Source organism: Lynx rufus, unplaced genomic scaffold (genome assembly GCF_022079265.1).
Source record: "Lynx rufus isolate CCGP_SWC_20201006 ecotype Redwood Valley unplaced genomic scaffold, mLynRuf1.p SCAF_5, whole genome shotgun sequence".
NCBI classification, from domain to species: Eukaryota; Metazoa; Chordata; class Mammalia; order Carnivora; family Felidae; genus Lynx; species Lynx rufus.
In genome coordinates this window covers 62,964,081-62,985,812 of record NW_025814867.1, presented here as the reverse complement: position 1 = coordinate 62,985,812, position 21,732 = coordinate 62,964,081, and the positions used below count along the sequence as shown (strand labels likewise).

General features: G+C 37.9%; 2 protein-coding genes across 4 annotated transcripts in view; one reads left to right on the top strand and one right to left on the bottom strand.

Annotated features, from left to right (window-relative positions):
* PHC3 (polyhomeotic homolog 3) overlaps positions 1-8,559 on the top strand; it is a 91,959-nt gene extending 83,400 nt beyond the window's left edge. For 2 of the 3 annotated variants that reach the window (XR_006965807.1, XR_006965805.1), the window contains 2 exons: positions 543-1,314; positions 6,673-8,559. The gene's annotated coding sequence lies outside the window, so the exon portion shown is untranslated. The remainder of the gene's footprint in view (positions 1-542; positions 1,315-6,672) is intronic. The other variant, XR_006965804.1, reaches the window with a different exon arrangement.
* GPR160 (G protein-coupled receptor 160) lies at positions 1,217-6,516 on the bottom strand. The gene is made up of 2 exons (XM_047100369.1): positions 6,411-6,516; positions 1,217-2,305 (listed from the first exon to the last, which is right to left on the bottom strand). Exon 2 carries the CDS (start codon positions 2,231-2,233, stop codon positions 1,217-1,219), a length of 1,017 nt encoding a protein of 338 aa, XP_046956325.1. The 5' UTR covers positions 2,234-2,305; positions 6,411-6,516.
* Positions 8,560-21,732: the final 13,173 nt, after the last annotated feature.

Below are 21,732 nucleotides of genomic sequence, written 5' to 3'. Positions count from 1 at the left end.
AAGCATCTGACTCTTCATTTCAGCTCAGGTCATGATCTCCCAGTTCACGAGCTCAAGCCCTGCGTCGCGGTCTCTGCTGACAGTGCAGAACCTGCTTAGGATTGTCTCCCTCTCTCTCTCTGCCCCTCCCCCGCTTGCTCTCTATTTCTCTCTCTCAAAAAATAAATATAGTTAAAAAACTTTATTAAAAAAAAGTATCTCAGTCCTATGTAATGGCGAATTAGAAAGTGGTACACTTAGTAACACAGAGAAGGGACCAAATTCAGAAATTGTGACAGATTAAACAAAGTCTGTAACAAAGTGACTTCAGATGATTCTGCCATTTGGATTGATTTACTCCAGCAGTTCTCAAGAGGGGGGCAATTCTGCCCACCAGGGTAAGTTTGGCAGTGTCTGGAGACATTTTGATTGGCATCTAGTGGGCAAAGGGAAGGGGTGCTGCTAAATATCCTACGATGCACAGGGCAGTCTCCAACAAAAAGTTAATCCGACCCAAAATGTGAATAGTGCTGAGGATAAGAAGCCCTCCTTTACTTTTACAGTGTGATACACTGCCAATGTGATTATGATTTGACATGCAAGTATGTGACATACAAGTTATAAATGAAAATGAATCTGGTATGTCATGGAAAGAGACCTAGTCACTACTCCCAGTTCTGTAAGGTGAGCAACTAAAACTTTTCTTCCAGGATTATCTGCATTAAGAACAGAGATCATTTTTTTTTTTCAATTACATAAATTTAAATTGAGCTACTCTCTCTTCCCCTTATGTTAAAGAATATTTATATCAAATAATTTTCAGAAAATGATCTTGATTTTCTTGCTCTGAATTTAATAAAAGTGTTTAGTTACATTTGTATGTTACTGGCAGTGAATCTCAGATTTACATAACAGTTTGCATCCAGTAATTTTTTGGGTAACACAGATCAGTATTACTGGCCAAATATTAACTCGTTTCACTTCTTTGCTAAATTAGTATTTGCAACATGCAGTGTTCCAGAACAGGCATAAACATTTTTCTTGGAATTATTTTGTTTTTAATACTATAGTCCCAAAAGACACACTGTGAAAAGGTATGAAAGTTGGGGCTGGAGGCATGGGGTGGGGGGCGGTTTCAGTTCAATCTTTGTATGTCCTGAGTCATCATTCTTTCCCATTTGTAAAATTATGATTCTTATTGTAGTTGTCAGTTTGAATTAGTTTTCACATGGCAACATTAACAAATTATTATTGATATAGGCTTTTCAATTTGCTCAAGATTATGAATTGTAAGTGGAATGAAGCAGCATTTCCAGTTGACGAAAGGATCCGCAGGTAATGCAACGTCTCTCAAATTAAGCTTGTGACAATTAAACCAGTAAACTGTGGCAATGAGAAAACTATTGACAAAGTACAACCACGGAATGTTCATCTCAATATATGCTGGAATCTGTACTTTAAGTAGAAGGATAATTACTTGAAGTAGTACAAATGGTAGCCAGGTACCGAGAAAACAGATTATGAACTTGGGCAAGAGTGCTTTCTTAGAGCTCAGAGTATAACTAGAATGGGAAGAAAAGGGAAAATACAGGATAGTCTCATTCATATAGGAAGTCATCCTAACAGCCTGCACCAAGGCAATCACTTCTGACCAAGAGGTTATAAGAGCCATAAATAAAATCATCACCATGGAAAATGACAGCCAGTAACTCTGAATGCTAATGTAGAAAGGACATTGATAAGAATAAACACTGTGTGCCTTTAGGCTTTGATAGATACCTGGATCCCTCAAAACATAAGCAAGGACTGAAATCCAAATTAAAACTACTGTAAAGAAATAAAATATTTTTTTGCACTTCAATGCAAGCTTTGGAGTTTTAGAGAAATTCAGGTAATAATCTATACAAGCTATCAGGAAAACCGGATAATGCAAAAAACCGTAAGTAAATGAAATAATTTGAGTAAATAGGCAGATGTGGTATTTAGTAAACCTAACGCCTAAAAGTACAAAATCTCTGTAGTAGTATATAATGGAAATGTTTACTAGAAGTAAAAAATCAATGAATGCTAGTGAAAAGCAAAAATACTCCATAAAATTGTGACAGGTGTTTTTTCTTCTCATTCCTAGTGTGAGGGTATTTAGTAATACTTTCCCAAGTATTATCAAGAATAGCAGACAGTTACCATCTAGGGACCGATTTGCTTGACGTAACTGGTACTGAAAAGAGCAGTTCCCGGAAGAAAGAGCAGTCATGTTTTTAGTTGAACTGCAGAAGGCCTGCTGAAATACACACGACAAAACACTGCTTCACTTTATTTTCCATCCCTGTAAAGAAAAATGGAAAGAAAACCTTGATGTTACGTCTAATTTAAACCTTTCAAAGCAAGCACCTCTAGTCTCAAAGAACATATTTAATCCAGTCATTTTCCCAAATAAATTACCGGTGACCCTTGAACAAGAAGGGGGGTAGGGGTGTTGATCCCCGGTACAGTGAAAAATCTGTGTGTAACTTTCAGCTCCACCAGAACTTCACTCCTAATAGCCTACTGCTGACTGGAAGCCTTACTGACAAGTCAGTGAACATGTATTTTGTAGGTTTTATATATATCATATACTATATTCTTAGAGTAAAGCTAGTGAAAAGGTTAGGAAAATCATAAAATGCATTTACAGTACTGCACTATATCTATTGAAAAAAATCAACACGTAAATGTACCTCTGCACATCAAATCTGTGTTGTTCAAGGGTCAACTGTAAATATATAAATAGGAATTTAAATTTCTCATAATACAGAATATGATCAAGAAGAATTAATGTGTATACTTTGTTCATTTTTTTTTTTTTGAGACCAGGATGGTCCAGAACTTTAAGATCTCTAACCAAAATGTTATATAAAAATTACTCAACTTCTAGAAAAGTACAGGTTTTAGTTACTTGCAGAGAGAAGTAGAAAACGAATCTACCAGAGCCAAAAACAGGCTTAAAACAGCAACCTGATAGTAATACTCAGAACAATCATTGATGGCTGTTAACCCAGTCTCACTCCGACTCCAGACAATGAACATTACCCCCACTCAACTTTTTGTCTTTTTGTTAGTAAAATTTAGGATAGCAATTTTCAAAGCTTTTTGGCTGCAGGATCATCATTCTGACACTCAAAGATATAAAACAGTAAAGCTGAAAATAATGGGGACACAGATAAAGGGAAGAACGATAAAAGATTTATCTTTGGACATGACAAAGATCATGTTATGGCACTTGGACAGACAAGACAAAGAATCCGGGGAAGGAACAGGGGCTGAGAACATTAAGAAATGCTAGGTAAAGGCAAAGGAACAAGAGTTGAGGCTTGAGTGATTAAGGCATTTGGTGGCAGGAAAAAGAGAAGATGAAAAAGAAAGGTCAGAGGGGAAGAATGGAAGGAGGGGCATCTGGATGGCTCAGCTCATGGAGCATGCAACTCGATCCTGGAGTTGTGAGTTCGAGCCCTACACTGGGTGTAGAAATTACTCCAAGTGAAATGAAAGAAAAATAAAATGGAAGGAAATTCAAGGAATTTATCATAAAAAAACACGACCAAAAGTTTCTCTAAGACTGTTCCACCACAATGTTTATATAAACAACAAAACAAAAACACTAACAAACCCACACATAAATGCCAACAATTGGAGATGGGTTAAAAATGCTGCATGGCACAGGGCACCTAGGTGGCTCAGTCGGTTACGCGTCCGACTTCGGCTCAGGTCCTTATCTTGCAGTTCGTGAGTTCAAGCCTCACGTTGGGCTCTGTGCTGACAGCTCAGATCCTGGAGCCTGCTTCGGATTCTGTGTCTCCTCTCTCTGCCCCTCCCCCACTTACGCTCTGTCTCTCAAAAATAAATAAACATTAAAACAAAATTTAAAAAAATGATACATGGCACATCCTAATGTACTATTATGCAGTTATTAAAACTGCTTCTCGGGATAGGAGGAAGTTTTGACTCTTCCTCTTCTATAACTTGTTAAATGTTAACCCTATGAATTTGTTACATGTTAAAAATAAATTTCTACAGGATGTTTAAGTGAATTGCAGTTTACAAAATTATGCAGCAACATATCATCTAATTGTTAAGACATTATACATATAAAGAAAATGACTAAAAGAAAATGACTAAAAGAGTATACATCGAGTATTTATAGTGTTATAGGTTTCTCTGAATTTCTCAAACTTCAAGGAAAATAGTAAGGGAACACCAAGCCTGAAAAGTAAAAAACAAAAAACTCAATTTGCCTAAAACCAGTTAAATGATTAAATAATTTCAAGGGAGTAGTTGAGGATATTATCTGAGGGTAAAGAAAAAAATCCCGTGTGAGAGAAGGCGATCAGTTCTTTGGACAGATTGAACCCTAACTTGAGTCTTTCCACATTTGAGTAGAGAGTTCCAGTGATTTCTTGAGCTTCCATGTTCATCTTTTCATTGTCCCAACTTTAGCAAGAATCCTGCTGAGTCTGGTTTGACAGAATCTGACCTTCAATATCTGATGAAGTTCCTCATCCCGCACCATCCCCCAGTGATGATCTATCACTCTGGCCTGCCTTAGCAAGAATCCCTCCTTATCCCTGATGTTTCCTCAATAATACTCCTCTACTAACCTCCACCTTGCTCGCTGGCTATAAATTTCTACTATTCCTTGTTGCATTCAGAGTTGAGCCCAATCGCTACCCCACTGCAAAATCCCATTGTAATGGTCCCTGCACCTAGTGCAAAGGTCCTGAGTAGAGTCTGCCTTAACATTCTTTAACAAGGGTCATAAATTACTTTTTCTTGAACATAGTGTCATGGCTATAAATCTACCATGTTATAAGATGACTTACTAAGATACACAAATTAGGTATTTACCCTCCCCCCCACGTGTGTATATATATATATATATATATAAAGACAAGTATAAAAAATCAGTTATACCTATTTTTATAAACATAGGTAGAAAAGAACCAATGAAACAAATTCTTTTGTATGCTCAATTGTTTTCTATACTCAAATATATATAGTTTAAATCTATACAGTTTTAACTTGACCCTCTGCCAAAAAAATTCCATTCAGATTTGATGTACAAAGGCAGAGAATCATAACTACCACCTTGACAAATGCCACTGGCCTTAAAAGTGGTGTTGCTTGGATAAGGAAACCCGGGTGGAATGATAAGAATATATGAAGTCGTTCTTGTGACAAGAGAAAATAAGGCTGTTTTAAAATAGCCAGTGTTGGGATGCCTGGCTGGCTCAGTTGGTTAAGCATCCAAGTCTTGATTTTGGCTCAGGTTATAATCTCATGGTTCATTAGACTGAGCTCTGAGTTGGGCTCTGTGCTAAGCATGGAACCTGCTTAAGATTCCCTCTCCCTCTCCTTCTGCCCCTCCCCTGCTCACCCGTGTGTGCTCTCTGTCAAAGTTAAATAAACATGAGAAAAACATAGGCGGTGTTGGTTTAAAATGGGTGTGAAAAAGGTAAATAGAGTAGGTTCATATTTAGACCCGTCTAAAAAAAAATATCTTTAGGGTAAAAGAATTACTTGTATAAAGTAGTTTTAACCTTTATAACTCATCCAAAATTAAACAGATTAAAGAATCCATGTTTAAGTGGTCAACATCCGAGGGATGTTTCCTGAGGTCCATTTCATCACTGGCTCTCAGAGAGGGGCCAACTGGAAGGACAGAGAAGCAGGCTAGTCTCTGGAGGAAGAAAGTTAAGAAGGGATGGATGAGGATAAAGATCAGTTGTAGCCACCAAGGTACTAGCCATGAACCTCTTCACAAGAGGACTGGAAGAACGAAGACAAGTTGGATGTGTAAGAGAATCATGAAGCTGAAAGAAACTAGAGAGGAGGGGGGAAAAGGCCCTGGTTAGATACGCAACTTGAGGCAATAAAAAGCAGCTGAAAGAAGTCTATCGGAACACAGGGTTTTAGTCATTTTATGATGGTCCCTGAACATAGTGATTGTGGAAACGAATCAAAACTTTCTCATACCAATTTTGTGTCCTACTTCGCCCACAAACCACTAAAAAGGTATTCAAAATTGCAGTATTTTGTTCTTTACACCTCCCAAGCAAGACAAAAATCCTCTGATAGGCTACCTGTCCTGAATTTTCCCTTGAAAAAATGTCCACATGAACTGCAGGGATCCAGAGATTTGTAAGATACAGCTCTTTTCCTGAATGACTTTTTAAACTATTTATGAATTAATTCATACGCTTCATATACAATGTAAATAGTTAATGTGGAAGTCCTTTTTAAGGCATCTTTGGGTTTGCACTGCAACCTGGCTAGTTTGGAAGAATTAGCAGGGCCGGAGGGAAACAAACCATGATTTCTTTTCACTGATCCGGTCTCTGGTTTCCTATTTAAAACCCAGTTAATTCTTAACACTACACAACACTTGACATACTCACTCTGCTTCCTCTAGTAGGTCTTTCTTGGCTGACAGTCTTCCAATTTCAATTTTACTGCCTTCAGTGATCTTACTCTTGGTACCTGGCATACCAGTGTGAACGAGCTCTGTGTGAAAGATAGAAAACAAAAATAACCATCATTAATAGCCGTCTTAATGGGAGTTCAATGTCATCTACTGGCTCTAGTTCTCTGCTTAGAAAAACTATAACTTTCTGTGGCATTAGAGGCAGTAATTAACTGCTTATATTCTTTTTTTTCCAGGAAAAGGAAGAAAGGGGATACATTTAGGTTGAAGTCTCCCAAAGACCCTGAGATATGTGTAGACGTAACATGGCACCTATTTGATAAAACCTTGTTTGCACCGCAGTGTTCGCTCCCGGGCTTCAGAGTCCAAACCAGAAGTTCTCCAACTGTTTGGTTTCAGGACCTTTTGACACTTGTTGCATATTAACATAAGGAACATTTTTTTTTTTTGTAATGAAAGATTACTGTGTTTTACCAAACAAAAAAGATTTAGTGAGCAGAGTGGCATTTTTTTTCACATTTCACAGATTGCTCTGGTGTCTAGCTCAATAGCAGGCTGCTCAATTATCTACATTTAATCAGTTGCAATATCGTACATCATGTAGCTTTTACAAAGTCCTGTGTACATTCATGAGAGTTTGAGAGTAAAATAAAAAAGGTGTATACGTAATATTATAATCAAATAGTTGCACCATGCAATCTCAGAAAAGCTTGACAGAACGATTTGCATTAAACAGCGGTATGCGAAGGGGAGCAGGATTGACATTTCTCATACAGAAAATGGAACTGGCACTGTAGTTAGATTTGCTGAAACCAATGAACGGAGGGAAGGCTGTGGCTAAATAACGAATGTATTGAGCCTTGTCCAGGGGCTTATATACCTTCCGCCTTCCCCTTACAATAATCACGGAAGGTATAGATGTTTCCCCATGAGGAAAGAGGCTCAGGTGTTAATAAGCACATTTTCTGGCTGGATGACTGATAAAAGTGGGAGCGGACAGTAAGCTACATTATGGCTCAACTCACAACTGGAAGTGTAAAAAGGGACCCAATTTATGTACATGAAAAAGCTTTCTGAAAAGGTGACATCCAAGTAAAAGTGACTGTGTTGATTACTGGTACCCAAAGGACCGTAACTAACTGATCTACTTGGATAATGTAATTTTATTCTTCTGAAAAGTAAATAAACTTTTCAAGATACGGTCCTTACTTGATATGTCAAAATTCAGTGAAAAAAACAAAATGTCATTTGACTGACAACTTTTGAAGAAACCGATGTTTTTATTCATTTACATGGTATAATTCAATATAGAAAGAAAATGCAGAAAATAAAAGTTTTTACTTGTTTTTTTTAAAATAGGTAATATAATTTACACGGTATAAAACTCAACAGAAGTGTCTGCTGTAAAAATTATTCATCCTGCCCACCCTTACCCCCAACTAATCACTGTCCAGTACAGTTCCCTCCCTAGATAATACCATGGTTACCAGTTACTTGTGTATCTTTCAGAGATACTCTAAAGCAAGGTTTTAAAAATGTGAAATTTTCACGTAGCAAAGGATTCTTGATTTGCCCTTTCACAGCTCTCATTCACATACTTATAAAATGTTAGAGCTGCAAAGGTAGAACAAAATATGAATCACATATGAATCAAATATGAATCAGATCACAGGAGTAATTCCCACCAACCCCAAACATAAGATTGGCCATGAAGAAGGTCAGAAAGGCCAGGCAGGAATACAGGAAGTAGGTAGGGATTATCTCACAGCAGAATGAGAAGTAATCTCTATTTTTTCCTGGAGTATAGAATTACAGTATTCACTCCTACCTACTTCTCGGCTTCTAGGCCCACAGAAAGATTTCACTTCTTTGTTACGATTAGCCTGTGAAGTGGCTATTTCTGGCTAAAGGGCTATGAGGCCAAAGCATTTAATTGCATAGAACCCCCTTCAGTGTTCTCTTCTGCCATAGGGAATATAAAGGCTGTGTGTTCCAGATGGTAATAGCTCAAGATGGTGAAGCCTCTGTCGACGTGGGTCCTTGAGTGACCGTGTGGAGCAAAGCCGCTGATGATCCACGGTGAATGTATGGTGCGGGCAAGAAATAAAAGTCTGTTGTGTTAAGCTGCAAGGATTTTGTGATTATTTGCTATGCCTTATCCTAACAAACGCAATTCCACATAATTTGAAATTTAACAGCATGTATTATTTGTATTATCAGAATTTTAAAAAAAACTATAGTAGAAAACAACTGTGAAAAGCAACAGTGCAAATGTCAGAAAATTGGTAAGTAAAAATTCAGTTTTAATTTCCAATACGTTAACTGCTTTTGCACTGTTTTTTCCCAATTTTCTTATGTTTGTCTATACATATTTCTTATATTTGGAAAAGAGGGTCTCAGTGACCTAAGTTTCTACCTTAAAAAAAGGGTGTGGGGTGCCTGGGTGGCTTAGTCTGCTAAGCGTCTTCTGATTTCAGCTCAGGTCGTGATCTCGTGGCTCATGAGTTTGAGCCCTGCATTGGCTCTGCACTGATCATGTGGCACCTGCTTGGGATTCTTGCCCTCTCTCCCTCTCAGAATAAATAAATTAAAAAAAAAAAAAAGGTGAATTAAACCCAAAGTAAGCAATGGAAAGCTATAGAGAGCAGGAAATAATGGTGTTTATAATAAAACAGAACAACCGATGAACCAAAAGCTGGTTCTTTGGAAAAACAACAACAATAAAATTGATAAAACGTCAGCCAAACTGAGCAAGAACCTACCAAACTTGGGAAAGAAATAACCTCACTACAGATCCTACAAACATTAAAAGGATAATAAGGGGGGGGGGCGCCCGGGTGGCTCAGTCAGTTAAGCATCCGACTTCGGCTCAGGTCATGATCTCACGGTTCATGAGTTCAAGCCCTGCATCAGGCTCTGTGCTGACAGCTCACAGCCTGGAGCCTGCTTTGGATTCTGTGTCTCCCTCTCTCTCTGTCCCTCCCCTGCTCATTCTCTGTCTCTCCCTCTCTCTCAAAAATAAACAAACATTAAAAAAAAAAGATTCTTTTGACAAGCAGACCAAAACACACCGAGGATCTAGCTTCCTTTATTTTTGTTTTTAATTTTAATTTATTTTACTAATTTTTTTTCTTCCTCCAAAATGACAAAATGAAGGAATTCACCCCAAAAGAAAGAACAGGAAGAAATGACAGCCAGGGGCTTAATCAACACCGATATAAGCAAGATGTCTGAACTAGAATGTGGAGAATCATGATATTAAGAATACTAGCTGGGGTTGAAAAAAGCATAGAATTCCTTTCTGAGGAGATAAAAGAAATAAAATCTAGTCAGGACGAAATTAAAAATGTCACTGAGATGCAATCTCGATGAATGCCACGACGGCAAGGATGGACTAAGTAGAGCAGCGAATCATCAATTTAGATAATGAAGCAGAGAAAAAGAGGGAAACAAAGGCAAAAGATCACGATATAAGATTTAGAGAATTCAGTGACTTTAAGGAATAACATCTGAATTATAGGAGTCCCAAAAGATAAAGAGAGAGAACAAGGGGGAGAAAGTTTATGTGAGTAAATTACAGTGGAAAACTTTCCTAATCTGGGTAAGGACACAGATATCAAAATCCAAGAAGCACAGAGAACTTCCATTACAGTCAATAAAAACCAGCTATCACCAAGGCACGTCATAGTCAAATTCACAAAATACACAGACAAGAAAAGAATTATGAAAGGAGCAAGGGAAAAAAGTCCTTAAACTGTAAGGGAAGACAGATCAGGTTTGCAGCAGACCTATCCATGGAAAGTTGGCAGGACAGAAAGGAGTGGCAGGACGTATTCAATGTGCTGAATCAGAAAAATATGCAGCCAAGAATTCTTTATCCAGCAAGGCTGTCATTCAAAGTAGGAGAGATAAAGAGTTTCCCAAACAAAAACTAAAGGAGTTTGTGATCACTAAACCAGCCCTGCAAGAAATTTTAAGGTGGACCCTTTGAGTGGAGAAAAGACAAAATAAGACCAAAAGCAACAAAGACTAGAAAGAATCAGAGACATCACCAGAAACAACAACAGGAAACACAATGGCGCTAAGTTCATATCTTTCAGTACTCACTCTAAATGTCAATACACTAAATGCTCCAAACAAAAGACACAGGGTATCAGAATGGATAAGAAAACAAGACTCATCTATATGCTTACAAAACACTCATTTTATTTATTTTTTAAATTTTATTTATTATTTTTTAAAAATTTATATCCAAATTAGTTAGCATATAGTGCAACAATGATTTCAGGGGTAGATTCTTCTGTGCACCTTACCCATGTAGCCCATCCCCCCCTCCACAAACCCTGCAGTAACCCTCAGTTTGTTCTCCATATTTATGAGTCTCTTCTGTTTTGTCGCCCTCCCTGTTTTTATATTATTTTTGTTTCCCTTCCCTTCTCTTCATCTGTTTTCTCTTAAAGTCCTCATATGAGTGAAGTCATATGATTTTCATCTTTCTCTGACTAATTTCACTTAACATAATACCCTCCAGTTCCATCCATGTAGTTGCAAATGGCAAGATTTCATTCTTTTTGATTGCCGAGTCATACTCCACTGTGTGTGTGTGTGTGTGTGTGTGTGTGTACACACACACACACACACACACACACATACATACCACATCTTCTTTATCCATTCATCCATCGATGGACATTTGGGCTCTTTCCATACTTTGGCTACTGTTGATAGTGCTGCTATAAACATGGGGGTGCGTGTGTCTCTTCGAAATAGCACACCTGTATCCCGTGGATAAATTCCTAGTAGTGTAATTGATGGGTCATAGGGTAGTTCTACTTTTAGTTCTTTTGAGGAACCTCCATACTATTTTCTAGAGTGGATGCACCAGCTTGCATTCCCATACAAGAGACTCATTTTAGACCTAAAGACACCTTCAGATTGAAAGTAAGGGGATAGAGAACCATCTATCATGCTAATGGTCATCAAAAGAAAGGTGGAGTGCCATACTTATATCAGACAAACTAGATTTAAAATAAAGACTGTAACAAGAGACGAAGAAAGGCATTATATAAGAATTATGAGCTCTATCCACCAAGAAGATCTAACAATTATAAATATTTATGCCCACAACATGGAGGCACCCAAATACATATATCAATTAATCACAAACATAAAGAAACTCATTGATAATACCATAACAGTAGGGGGCTTCAACACCCTATTTACAGGAAAGGATAAATCATCTGAGCAGAAAATCAACAAGGAAATAATGGCTCTGGATGACACAATGGAACAAATGGACTAAACAGATATATTCAGAATATTTCATCCTGAAGCAGCAGAATACACATTCTTCTCTAGTGCACATGGAACATTCTCCAGAACAGATCACATACTAGGTCACAAATCAGCCCCCAACAAATACAAAAAAAAGACTATACCTTGTGTATTTTCAGACCACAGTGTTATGAAACTTGAAATCAACCACAAGAAAAAATCCGGAAAGACCATGAATACTTGTAGATTAAAGAACATCCTCCCAAAGAATGAATGGGTTAGCCAAGAAATCAAAGAGGAAACTAAAAAGTACATGGAAGCCAGTGGAAATGAAAACACGACAGCCCAAAACTTCTGGGATGCAGCAAAGGTGATCTTAAGAGGGAAGTATATAGTAATCCAGGCCTTCCTAAAGAAAAGTCTCAAATACACAACCTAACCTTACACTTAAAAGAGCTGGAAAAAGAACAGCAAATAAAGCCCAAAACCAGCAGAAGAAGGGAAATAATAAAGATTAGAGCAGAAATCAATGATATCAAAGTAAAAACAAAAACCAAAAACCAAAAAAAATCAGATCAATGAAACCAGGAGCTGGTTCTTTGAAAAAATTAACAAAATTGATAAACCACTAGCCAGACTGTTCAAAAGGAAAAGGAAAGGACCCAAATATATAAAATCACAAAAGAGGAGAGATCACAACCAACACCACAGAAGATAATATTATAAGCAATTATATGCCAACAAATTGGGCAATCTGGAAGAAAAGGACAAATTCCTAGAAACATATACACTACCAAAACTGAAACAGGAAGAAATAGAAAATCTGAACAGACCCATAACCAGTAAAGACATTGAATCAGTAATCAAAAATCTCCCAACAAACCAGAGTCCAGGATGGCTTTCCAGGGGAATTCTACCAAACATTTACAGAAGAGTTAAGATATATTATTTTGAAACTGTTCTAAAAATAGAAATGGAAGGAAAACTTCCAAACTTATTCTATGAGGCCAGCATTACTTGATTTCAAAACTAGACAAAGACCTGACTAAAAGGAGAACTACAGACCAATTTCTCTGACGAACTTGGATGCAAACATTCTCAACTTACTAGTAAACCAGATCCAACAATACATTAAAAGAATTATTCACCACGATCAAGTGGGATTTATACCTGGGATGCAGGGCTCGTTCAACATCTGCTAATCAATGTGATACACCACATTAATGAAAGAAAGGATAAGAACTACATGATGCTCTCAATGGATGCAGAGAAAGCATTTGACAAAATACAGCATCCTTTCCTGATAAAAACCCCCAAGAAAGCAGAGATATAAGGATCATACCTCACGATCATAAAGGCCATATACGCAAGACCCACCACTAATATCATCCTCAACAGGGAGAAACTGAGAGCATTCTCCCTAAGATCAGGAACATGACAAGGATGTCTACTCTCACCACTGTTCTTCAATATAGTGTTGAAAGTCCTAGCCTCAGCAATCAGACAACACAAAGAAATAAAAGGCATCCAAACTGGCACGGAGAAAGTTGAACTTGCCCTCTTCACAGATGACAGGATACTCTATGTGGAAAATCCAAAAGACTCCACCAAAAAACTGCTAGAACTGATACACAAACTCAGCAGAATCACGCGATATAAAAATGAATGTACAGAAATCGGTTGCATTTCCATTCACCAATAATGAAGCAGCAGAAAGAGAAATCAAGGAATTGATCCCATTTACAATTGCACCAAAACCCGTAAAATGCTTAGGAATAAACCTAACCAAAGAGGGAGAAAATCTATACACTGAAAACTATAGAAAGCTTATGAAAGAAATTGAAGAAGACACACACAAAAATGGAAAAACATTCCATGCTGATGGGCCGGAAGAACAAATATAGTTAAAATGTCAATACTACCCAAAGCAATCTACATATTCAATAAAATCCTTATCAAAGTAACACCAGCATTCTTCATTGAACTAGAACAAACAATCCTAAAATTTGTATGGAAGCAGAAAAGACCCCAAAGAGCCAAAGCAATCCTGAAAAAGAAAACCAAAACAGGAGGCATCACAATCCTGGACTTCAAGATGTATAACAAAGCTGTAATCATCAAGACAGTACGGTGCTGGCACAAGGACACATAGATCAATATGATCAGAATAGAGAACCCAGAAAGGGACCCACAAATGTATGGTCAACTAATCTTCGACAAAGCAGGAAAGAATATCCAATGGAAGAAAAACCAGTCTCTTCAGCAAATGGTGCTGGGGAAACTGAACAGCGACATGCAGAATAAATGTGGACCACTTTCTTACACCATACACAAAAATAAAATGGATGAAAGATCTAAACGTAAGACAGGAAGCCATCAAAATACTAGACAAGAAAACAGGCAACAAGCTCTTTGACCTCAGCTGCAGGAACTTCTTACTTGACATGCCTACAGAGGCAAGGGAAACAAAAGCAAAAGGAACTATTAGGACCTCATCAAGATAAAAAGCTTCTGCACAGCAAAGGAAACAATTAGCAAAACTAAAAGGCAACTGATGGAACGGGAGAAGATATGTGCAAAGGACACATCAGATAAAGGGTTAGTATCCAAAGTCTATAAAGAATTTATCAAACTCAACACCCAAAAAAACCCAAATAATCCAGTGAAGAAATGGGCAAAAGACATGAAGACGCTTTTCCAAAGAAGACATCCAAAGACGACTGGCTAGTAGACACATGAGAAAATTGCTCAACATCACTCATCATCAGGGAAATACAAATCAAAACCACAATGAGATACCACCTCACACCTGTCAGAATGGCTCACATGAACAACTCAGGCAACAACAGATGTTGGCGAGGATGTGGGGACAGAGGAACACTTTTGCACTGCTGGTGGGAATGTAAACTGGTACAGCCACTGTGGGAAACAGTATGGAAGTTTCTCAAAAAAATTAAAAACAGAACTACCCTATGACCCTGCAATTGCACCACTAGGTATTTATCCAAAGGGTACAGGAGTGCTGATTCGAAGGGGCACATGCATCCCAATGTTTATAGCAGCAGCACTGACAATAGCCAAAGTGTGGAAAGAGCCCAAGTGTCCATCGACAGATGAATGGATAAAGATGTGGTATATACACAATGGATTATTACTCAGCGATCAAAAATAATGAAATCTTGCCATTTGCAACAACATGGATGGAATGAGAGTATATTATATGCTAAGCGAAATAAGTCAGTCAGAGAAAGACAAATACCATATGATTTCACTTAGATGTGGAATTTAAGATACAAAACAGATGACCCTAAGGGAAGGGAAGCAAAAATAATATAAGAACAGAGAGAGAGAGACAAAAACCATAAGAGACTCTTAAATACAGAGAACAAACTGAGGTTTGCTGGAGGGGTTGTGGGCGGGGGAATGGGCTAAATGGGTGACGGGCATTAAGGAGGAAATTTGTTGGGATGACCACTGGGTGTTATATATAAGTGATGAATCACTAAATTCTATCCCTGAAATTATTATTACACTGTTGATTTGGATTTAAATGTTTTAAAAAGTAAATAATAAAAAAATTAAAAACATAATCATGGCAGAAATGATAAGCTGAACAAGAGCTAGAAAATTCAGGAAATTCCCCCAAAACTTAGAAGAAGATAAAGGCCAAGAAAATTAGAGAACCAATCCAGTAGGTGCAAAATCTCAATAATGGGGTCACAGAAAGAAAATGAACTGGAGGGTAAGAAATCAAAGAAAAGACTAACATTTTCTAGAATGAGAGTCCATCAGTGCCCACCTTGCTGGAAGAAAACAGACCCACACTGAGACACATCATTGGAAATTTCAAAACAGTGGCCACAAAGCAATTACTAGCTTTCCAACAGAAAAACAAAACAAAACAAAAAAACAGGTTTCACATAAAGAAATGAGAGATGGAATGGATCTCTTGAAAACAGGTAAATTTAGGGAAGGAATAAGACATTTACTCTGCCCCATGTGAGATGTACCACTGGGGAACCAAGTAGTAGATGAGAAGTATCCCTTAAAGGGGGTTTCAACTTGCAAAATGAAAAACTGGAGACTTAGAATTCCATCATTTTGCCACCAGCTCTTCCCAACCTCCCACCCATGAGTTAACAGGTGTGAGCATTAAGCACTTACTGCCATCATCGTCACAACAGGAGAAAACTAGACATTCTGTACCTCCTACAGACTGAAACTGAGTCTGATAAAATCTCTAGATCAGCTGCCAATTTGCAAAAAATACAGAGGACACAAAAGCAACACAAACATCAACAACTGAATGGATAAAAAGTGGTGTACTCACACAGTGGAATATTACTCAGCAATAATAATAATAATAATAATAATAATGATGATGATGATAATAAAGTATCAAACTTGCAACAACACAGATGAATCTCAAAATAATTAAGATGAATGAAAGAGGCCAGGCCAAAAGAAAAAAAAAGTACACACTGCATGATTCCATGTAGAAAATCTTAGAAAATACAAACTTGTCTATACTAAGAGAAAGCAGATCATTAGTTGCAGAGGAGACAGGGAGAGGCAAGAGGAAAAAATTACAAAGGGACGCAGGGAACTTTTGGGAGTGATAGTTGTGTTTAATATCCTGATGCTGGTGATCTTTTCATGGGTACAGACATATGGCAAAAGGCATCACATTGTACACATTAAGTATGTGCCGTTTATTGTGTATGTCAACTGCCCTTCAATAAAGCTGTTTTTTTTTTTTAATTTTTTTTTCAATGTTTATTTATTTTTGGGACAGAGAGAGACAGCATGAACAGGGGAGGGTCAGGGAGAGAGGGAGACACAGAATCGGAAACAGGCTCCAGGCTCTGAGCCATCAGCCCAGAGCCCGACGCGGGGCTCGAACTCACGGACCGCGAGATCGTGACCTGGCTGAAGTCGGATGCTTAACCGACTGCGCCACCCAGGCGCCCCAATAAAGCTGTTTTTAAAAAAGGAAAGAAACACTGAGGGCAGCTGTACTGTGAGTGTGTAATCAGCAAAATCACACTGGAAAACTCTGAAGCTCAAATGGTTCAGTTCTTCAGTATAAGAACAAAGGAAACAAGGAATGGAGAAGAAGTCTATAGAGTAAAAAAGAGACTTAAGATCTCAAATAATTTTTGACTTCGGCTCAGGTCATGATCTCAAGGTCTGTGAGTTTGAGCCCTGTGTCGGGCTCTGTGCTGACAGCAGAGCCTGGAGCCTTCTGTGTCTCCTTCTCTCTCTGCCCCTCCCTTGCTCACGCCCTGTCTCCCTTTGTCTCTCAAAAAAAAACCAAAAAACCAAAAAAACAAAAAAAAACCTCAATTTTTTTAAAAGAGTAAATAAGACTAAATCAAATTCTCCAGGGATACACTTGGGGTGATAACATGATCTTTTAGAGATGCAAGAAAGTGACTGTTCTAGGAGCTGTTACTTTGGGGGAAGGGGGCCAGGAATGGGAGAGGTCACAAAGAAGGGCTGTACAGGGCAGAGGCCTAGTTCTGACCGCTGGTTACAAGGGAGTTTGCTGTATAATTCCGTAAGCTCTACATTTTTGTGTATGGCTTTCTGTATCTGTACTTTTTTTTTTAATGTTTTTATTTATTTTTGAGAGAGAGAGACAGAGACAGAGCATGAGCATGAGCGGGGGAGGGGTAGAGAGAGAGGAGGCACAGAATCCGAAGCAGGCTCCAGGCTCCGAGCTGTCAGCACAGAGCCCGATGTGGGGCTCGAACTTGTGAACCATGAAATCATGACCTGAGCCCAACTCAGCCACTTAACTGACTGAGCCACCCAGGTGCCCCTATTTTTTAAAAAAGAAATGTAAAACAAAAGAATGATAATGGAATCGGGCCCCTCAGCAACACTGGAAGCCAGAGATACCTTTAACTCTAAGGGATAAGTTCATCCAAAAAAAAAAAAAAAAAACCCCAAAACCCAAAAACCTTCTGGGCATAAAAACCACAGGCAAAACCTAAAGCAGAGAACAAACTGGGGGAAAAAACCCAAACATTGTAAAATATTAATCTCCCTATATAAAGAACTCTTGGAAATCAAAAAAGAAATCTAAGGCCAGTAGTGAAATTGTAAAACGAGCAGGGATCTGCTCTGAAGAGACAATTCACACACACAAATAAAATGGGCTGTTAAACATATGAAAAGATGGTCAGTGTTACTTACAAAAAAGAAAAACAACAATTTAAACTATGCTGTTTGTCTCTTAAAAACTATACTGTTTTGCCTCCAATTCATCAACAGAGTATCTGTGAGGCTGTTGGAATGTAACTGGAAGGTAGAATTTGGCTTTATACATCAAAATTACAAAACACACCAACGTTCTTCGACCCAAAAATTCCACTCCTAAAGGATTCATCTTATAAATTTACTTGTGTGAATGAAAAATTAGTGTATAAGATTTATGCACAGAAGTACTGTTCATAAGAAGAAAGGAATGGAAACAATCTAAATGTCTATCAATAAGAAAACCGTTAAATAAACTATACACCTAACCAATACTATGCAGCCGTCTTTCAAAAATGAGGAAACTCTCCACACACTGATATGGGCAAGTCTCCAAGATACACACACTATTAAGGAGAAAGCAAGACACAGAACAGTACATAAAACATATCATCATTTGTGTAAAAGGGGAGAGAAAAAGGATATACAGGAAAAAATATATTCCATGGGGCACCTGGGTGGCTCATTCAGTTAAGCATCCAACTTCAGCTTAGGTAATATCCTGCAGTTCAGGACGAGTCCTGCACAGGGCTCTGTGCTGACAGCTCAGAGCTTGGAGCCTGCTTCAGATTCTGTGCCTCCCTCTCTCTCTGCCTCTCCCCTACTCACGCTCTGTCTCTCTCTCTCTCTCAAAAATAAATAAAAACATTTACATATACACATATATTCCATGGATGCATAACGAAACTATGTCAGAAGTTAGAAACAGTTACAGAGGTTCGTGTAGGTTAGGAACTTGGCAGATGGGGTCATGGATGGGATGGAGACTCCCAATATATACATTTTCCCTACTACAAAAGTTTTCCTAGCCACATGAATGTATTACGTATTCAAAAAATTAAATATACTAAATAAGGAAAAACTAAGTTATTTACAAATTGGTAAAACTTTCAACTATACACATGGTTTAAGTACTAGCTTAAAAAGCTTTTAAGTCTTTAATGAAATCGTTAATTTCCAACGTAGAATTCTATACCAAGATTAATGGTCAATTAAGTATAGACATAAAGCAAAGCCATTTTTAGGTACGTGAGGTCTCAAAATGTTTGCATCACTTGAAATTCTTAGGAAGCCAAGAGAAGGCATACCCCTTCAAAACAAGAGACTAAACTAAAAAAGAGAAAGATATACAATTCAGGAAACAGAGAATGCATTCGAAGAGGGGAAGAAGGATCCTTAGCTGGGGAGAAAGGTGTATTTATACACCAGTTATAGAACACACCATCTAAATCAGAGTAGAGCATATGGCTATGGGAGCAATTTCTAGGAGAAAATGAAAATTCCAAATACTTTTGAATGTACTTGAAGAGATTTACAGAATAGGGAAGAGTTTATGATTGAATTAGTGATAAACATAAAGAAATAAAGAAGAAAAAAGATGAAAGGAAAACAAAAAAGTTGTTCAGGAAAGGATATGCAACTGTAATCATACATATGACGTTGGTTAGCTGTGGGTGGTTTTCGCACAGTTCTATAAATGTTAACACTGGATACGGCTCTAACTGTAAATCTTTTTCTTTTAATTTTTAAATGTTTTATTTATTTTTAAGACAGAGACAGAGCATGAGTGGGGATGGGGCAGAGAGAAGAGGGAGACACAGAATCTGAAGCAGGATCCAGGCTCTGAGCTGTCAACACAGAGCCCAACCCGGGGCTCAAACTCACGAACTTTGAGTTTCTGATTTACTACACTGACACCATTGCCAACAGAAATAAAGGGCAACATTTCTTTCCCACTTTTTGTCTCTAGACCATATCCCATTATGGTGTAGTCAGAGAACTGTGTTGAAAGTAACCTGACTTCCTGTTTTCTTTTTTTTTAATTTATATATTTTGAGAGAAAGTGCGAGTGAAAGAGACAGAGCGTGTGCGCAGCAGAGGAAAGTCAGAGAGGGAGACAGAATCCCCAGGAGGCTCCTCACTGTCAGCTCAAAGCCCATGTGGGCTCAATTTCATGAACCAGGACATCATGACCTGCGCCAAAATCAAGAGTCAGACATTTAACAGACTGAGCCACCCAGGCACCCCCAATTTTTTTTTAAACTTTGTGTTCATATAATCAATTCGTTTTTGGTTATCAGTTGCTCTTTGTATATTCAATTACAAGATTTGCTTTGTTTTCATTACACTTAATTTTATGTAATTGAATATGTAAAATATTTACATGGCTCCAAGTCAAAACTACGTACAAAGGGATACTCAGATAAGTCCTATTTCCATCCTTATCCTCCTTCAACCACGCCCACCACCCACTTACAACCTGTTTCTGGTTTATAGTTCCTAAGCATCTTCTACAAAAATGACCTGTGGAGGTATTTCCTCTGGAAAAATTACTAGAAGTGCAACTGTTAGGTCAAAGGGAAAATGTTCATATATTTTTGTTAGCTATCACCAAATTCTCCATAGTGACTGCTGACGTCCATTCTTTTTTTTTTTTCTCACCACAATAACTCATCATTTGTTACTATATGACACTGTCACTCTATTATTAAATATACACATTACTTTGTAACTGGAAGTTTGTTCTCTTAATCCTCTTTACCAATTTTGCCCATTGCACCACCCATCTCCCATCTGGCAACAACCAGTTTGTTCTCTGTATTTAAGGGTCTGTTTTTTGTTTTGTGTTTTAGATTCCACATAGAAGTGAAATCACATGGTATGTGTCTTTGTCTGACTTATTTCAAATACCCTCTAGGTCCATCCATGTTGTCACAAATGGAAAGATTTCTACGGCTGAGTAATATTTTCATTGTGTGTGTATATGTATGTATACATATACCTTCTTTACTCAGTCATCTATCTTTGGACACTAAGTTGCTTCCATATCTTGGCTATCGTAAATAATGCTGCAATAAACATAAGGGTGCATACATTTTGAATTCGTTTTCATTTTCTTTGGGTAAATACCCAGTATTGGAATTACTGGATCAGATGGCATTTCTAATTTTACTTTTTTTCAGAAAACTTCTGTGTGGTCTTCCACAGTGGCTGCACTAGTTTGCACTTCCACCAACAGCACACATGGGCTCCCCTTTCTCCACATCCTCACCAATATCTGTTGTTTCCCATGGGTTTGCTTTTAGCCATCCTGATTGCTGGAAGGTGATATCTGTGGTTTTGATTTGCATTTCCCTGATCATAAGGGATAGTGAGCATCTTTTTATGTGTCTGTTGGCCCTCTGTATGTTTTCTTTGGAAAAATATCTGTTCAGGTGCTGTCTTTAATTTCTTTTGTCAATGTCTTATACTTTTCAGAGTATAGGTCTTTCGTCTCCTTGGTTAAATTTACTCCTAGGTATTTTACTCTTTTTGGTGCAGCTGCAAATGGGATTTTCTTAATTTATTTCTACAACTTCATTATTAGTGTATAGAAATATAAAACATTTCTGTATATTAATTTTGTATATGTGCTGCCGAAGCGAGCACTCTGTATATTAATTTTGTATCCTTCAACGTTACTGACTTCGTTTACTCTAATTGTTTTTGGTGGCATCTTTAGGGCTTCTAATACATCGTATCATGTCATCTGCAAATAGTGACTGTTTTACTTCTTCCTCACCAATTTGGATGCCTTTAATTTCTTTTTCTTGTCTGACTGCTGTGGCTAGGACTTCAAGTTCTATGTTGAAAAAAGATGGTGAGAGGAGACATCCTTGTCTCATTCCTGATCTTACAGGAAAAGCCCCCAGTTTTCCCCCATTAAGTATGATGTTAGCTGTGAGTTTGAGGTATGTTCTCTCTACACCTATTTTGTTGAG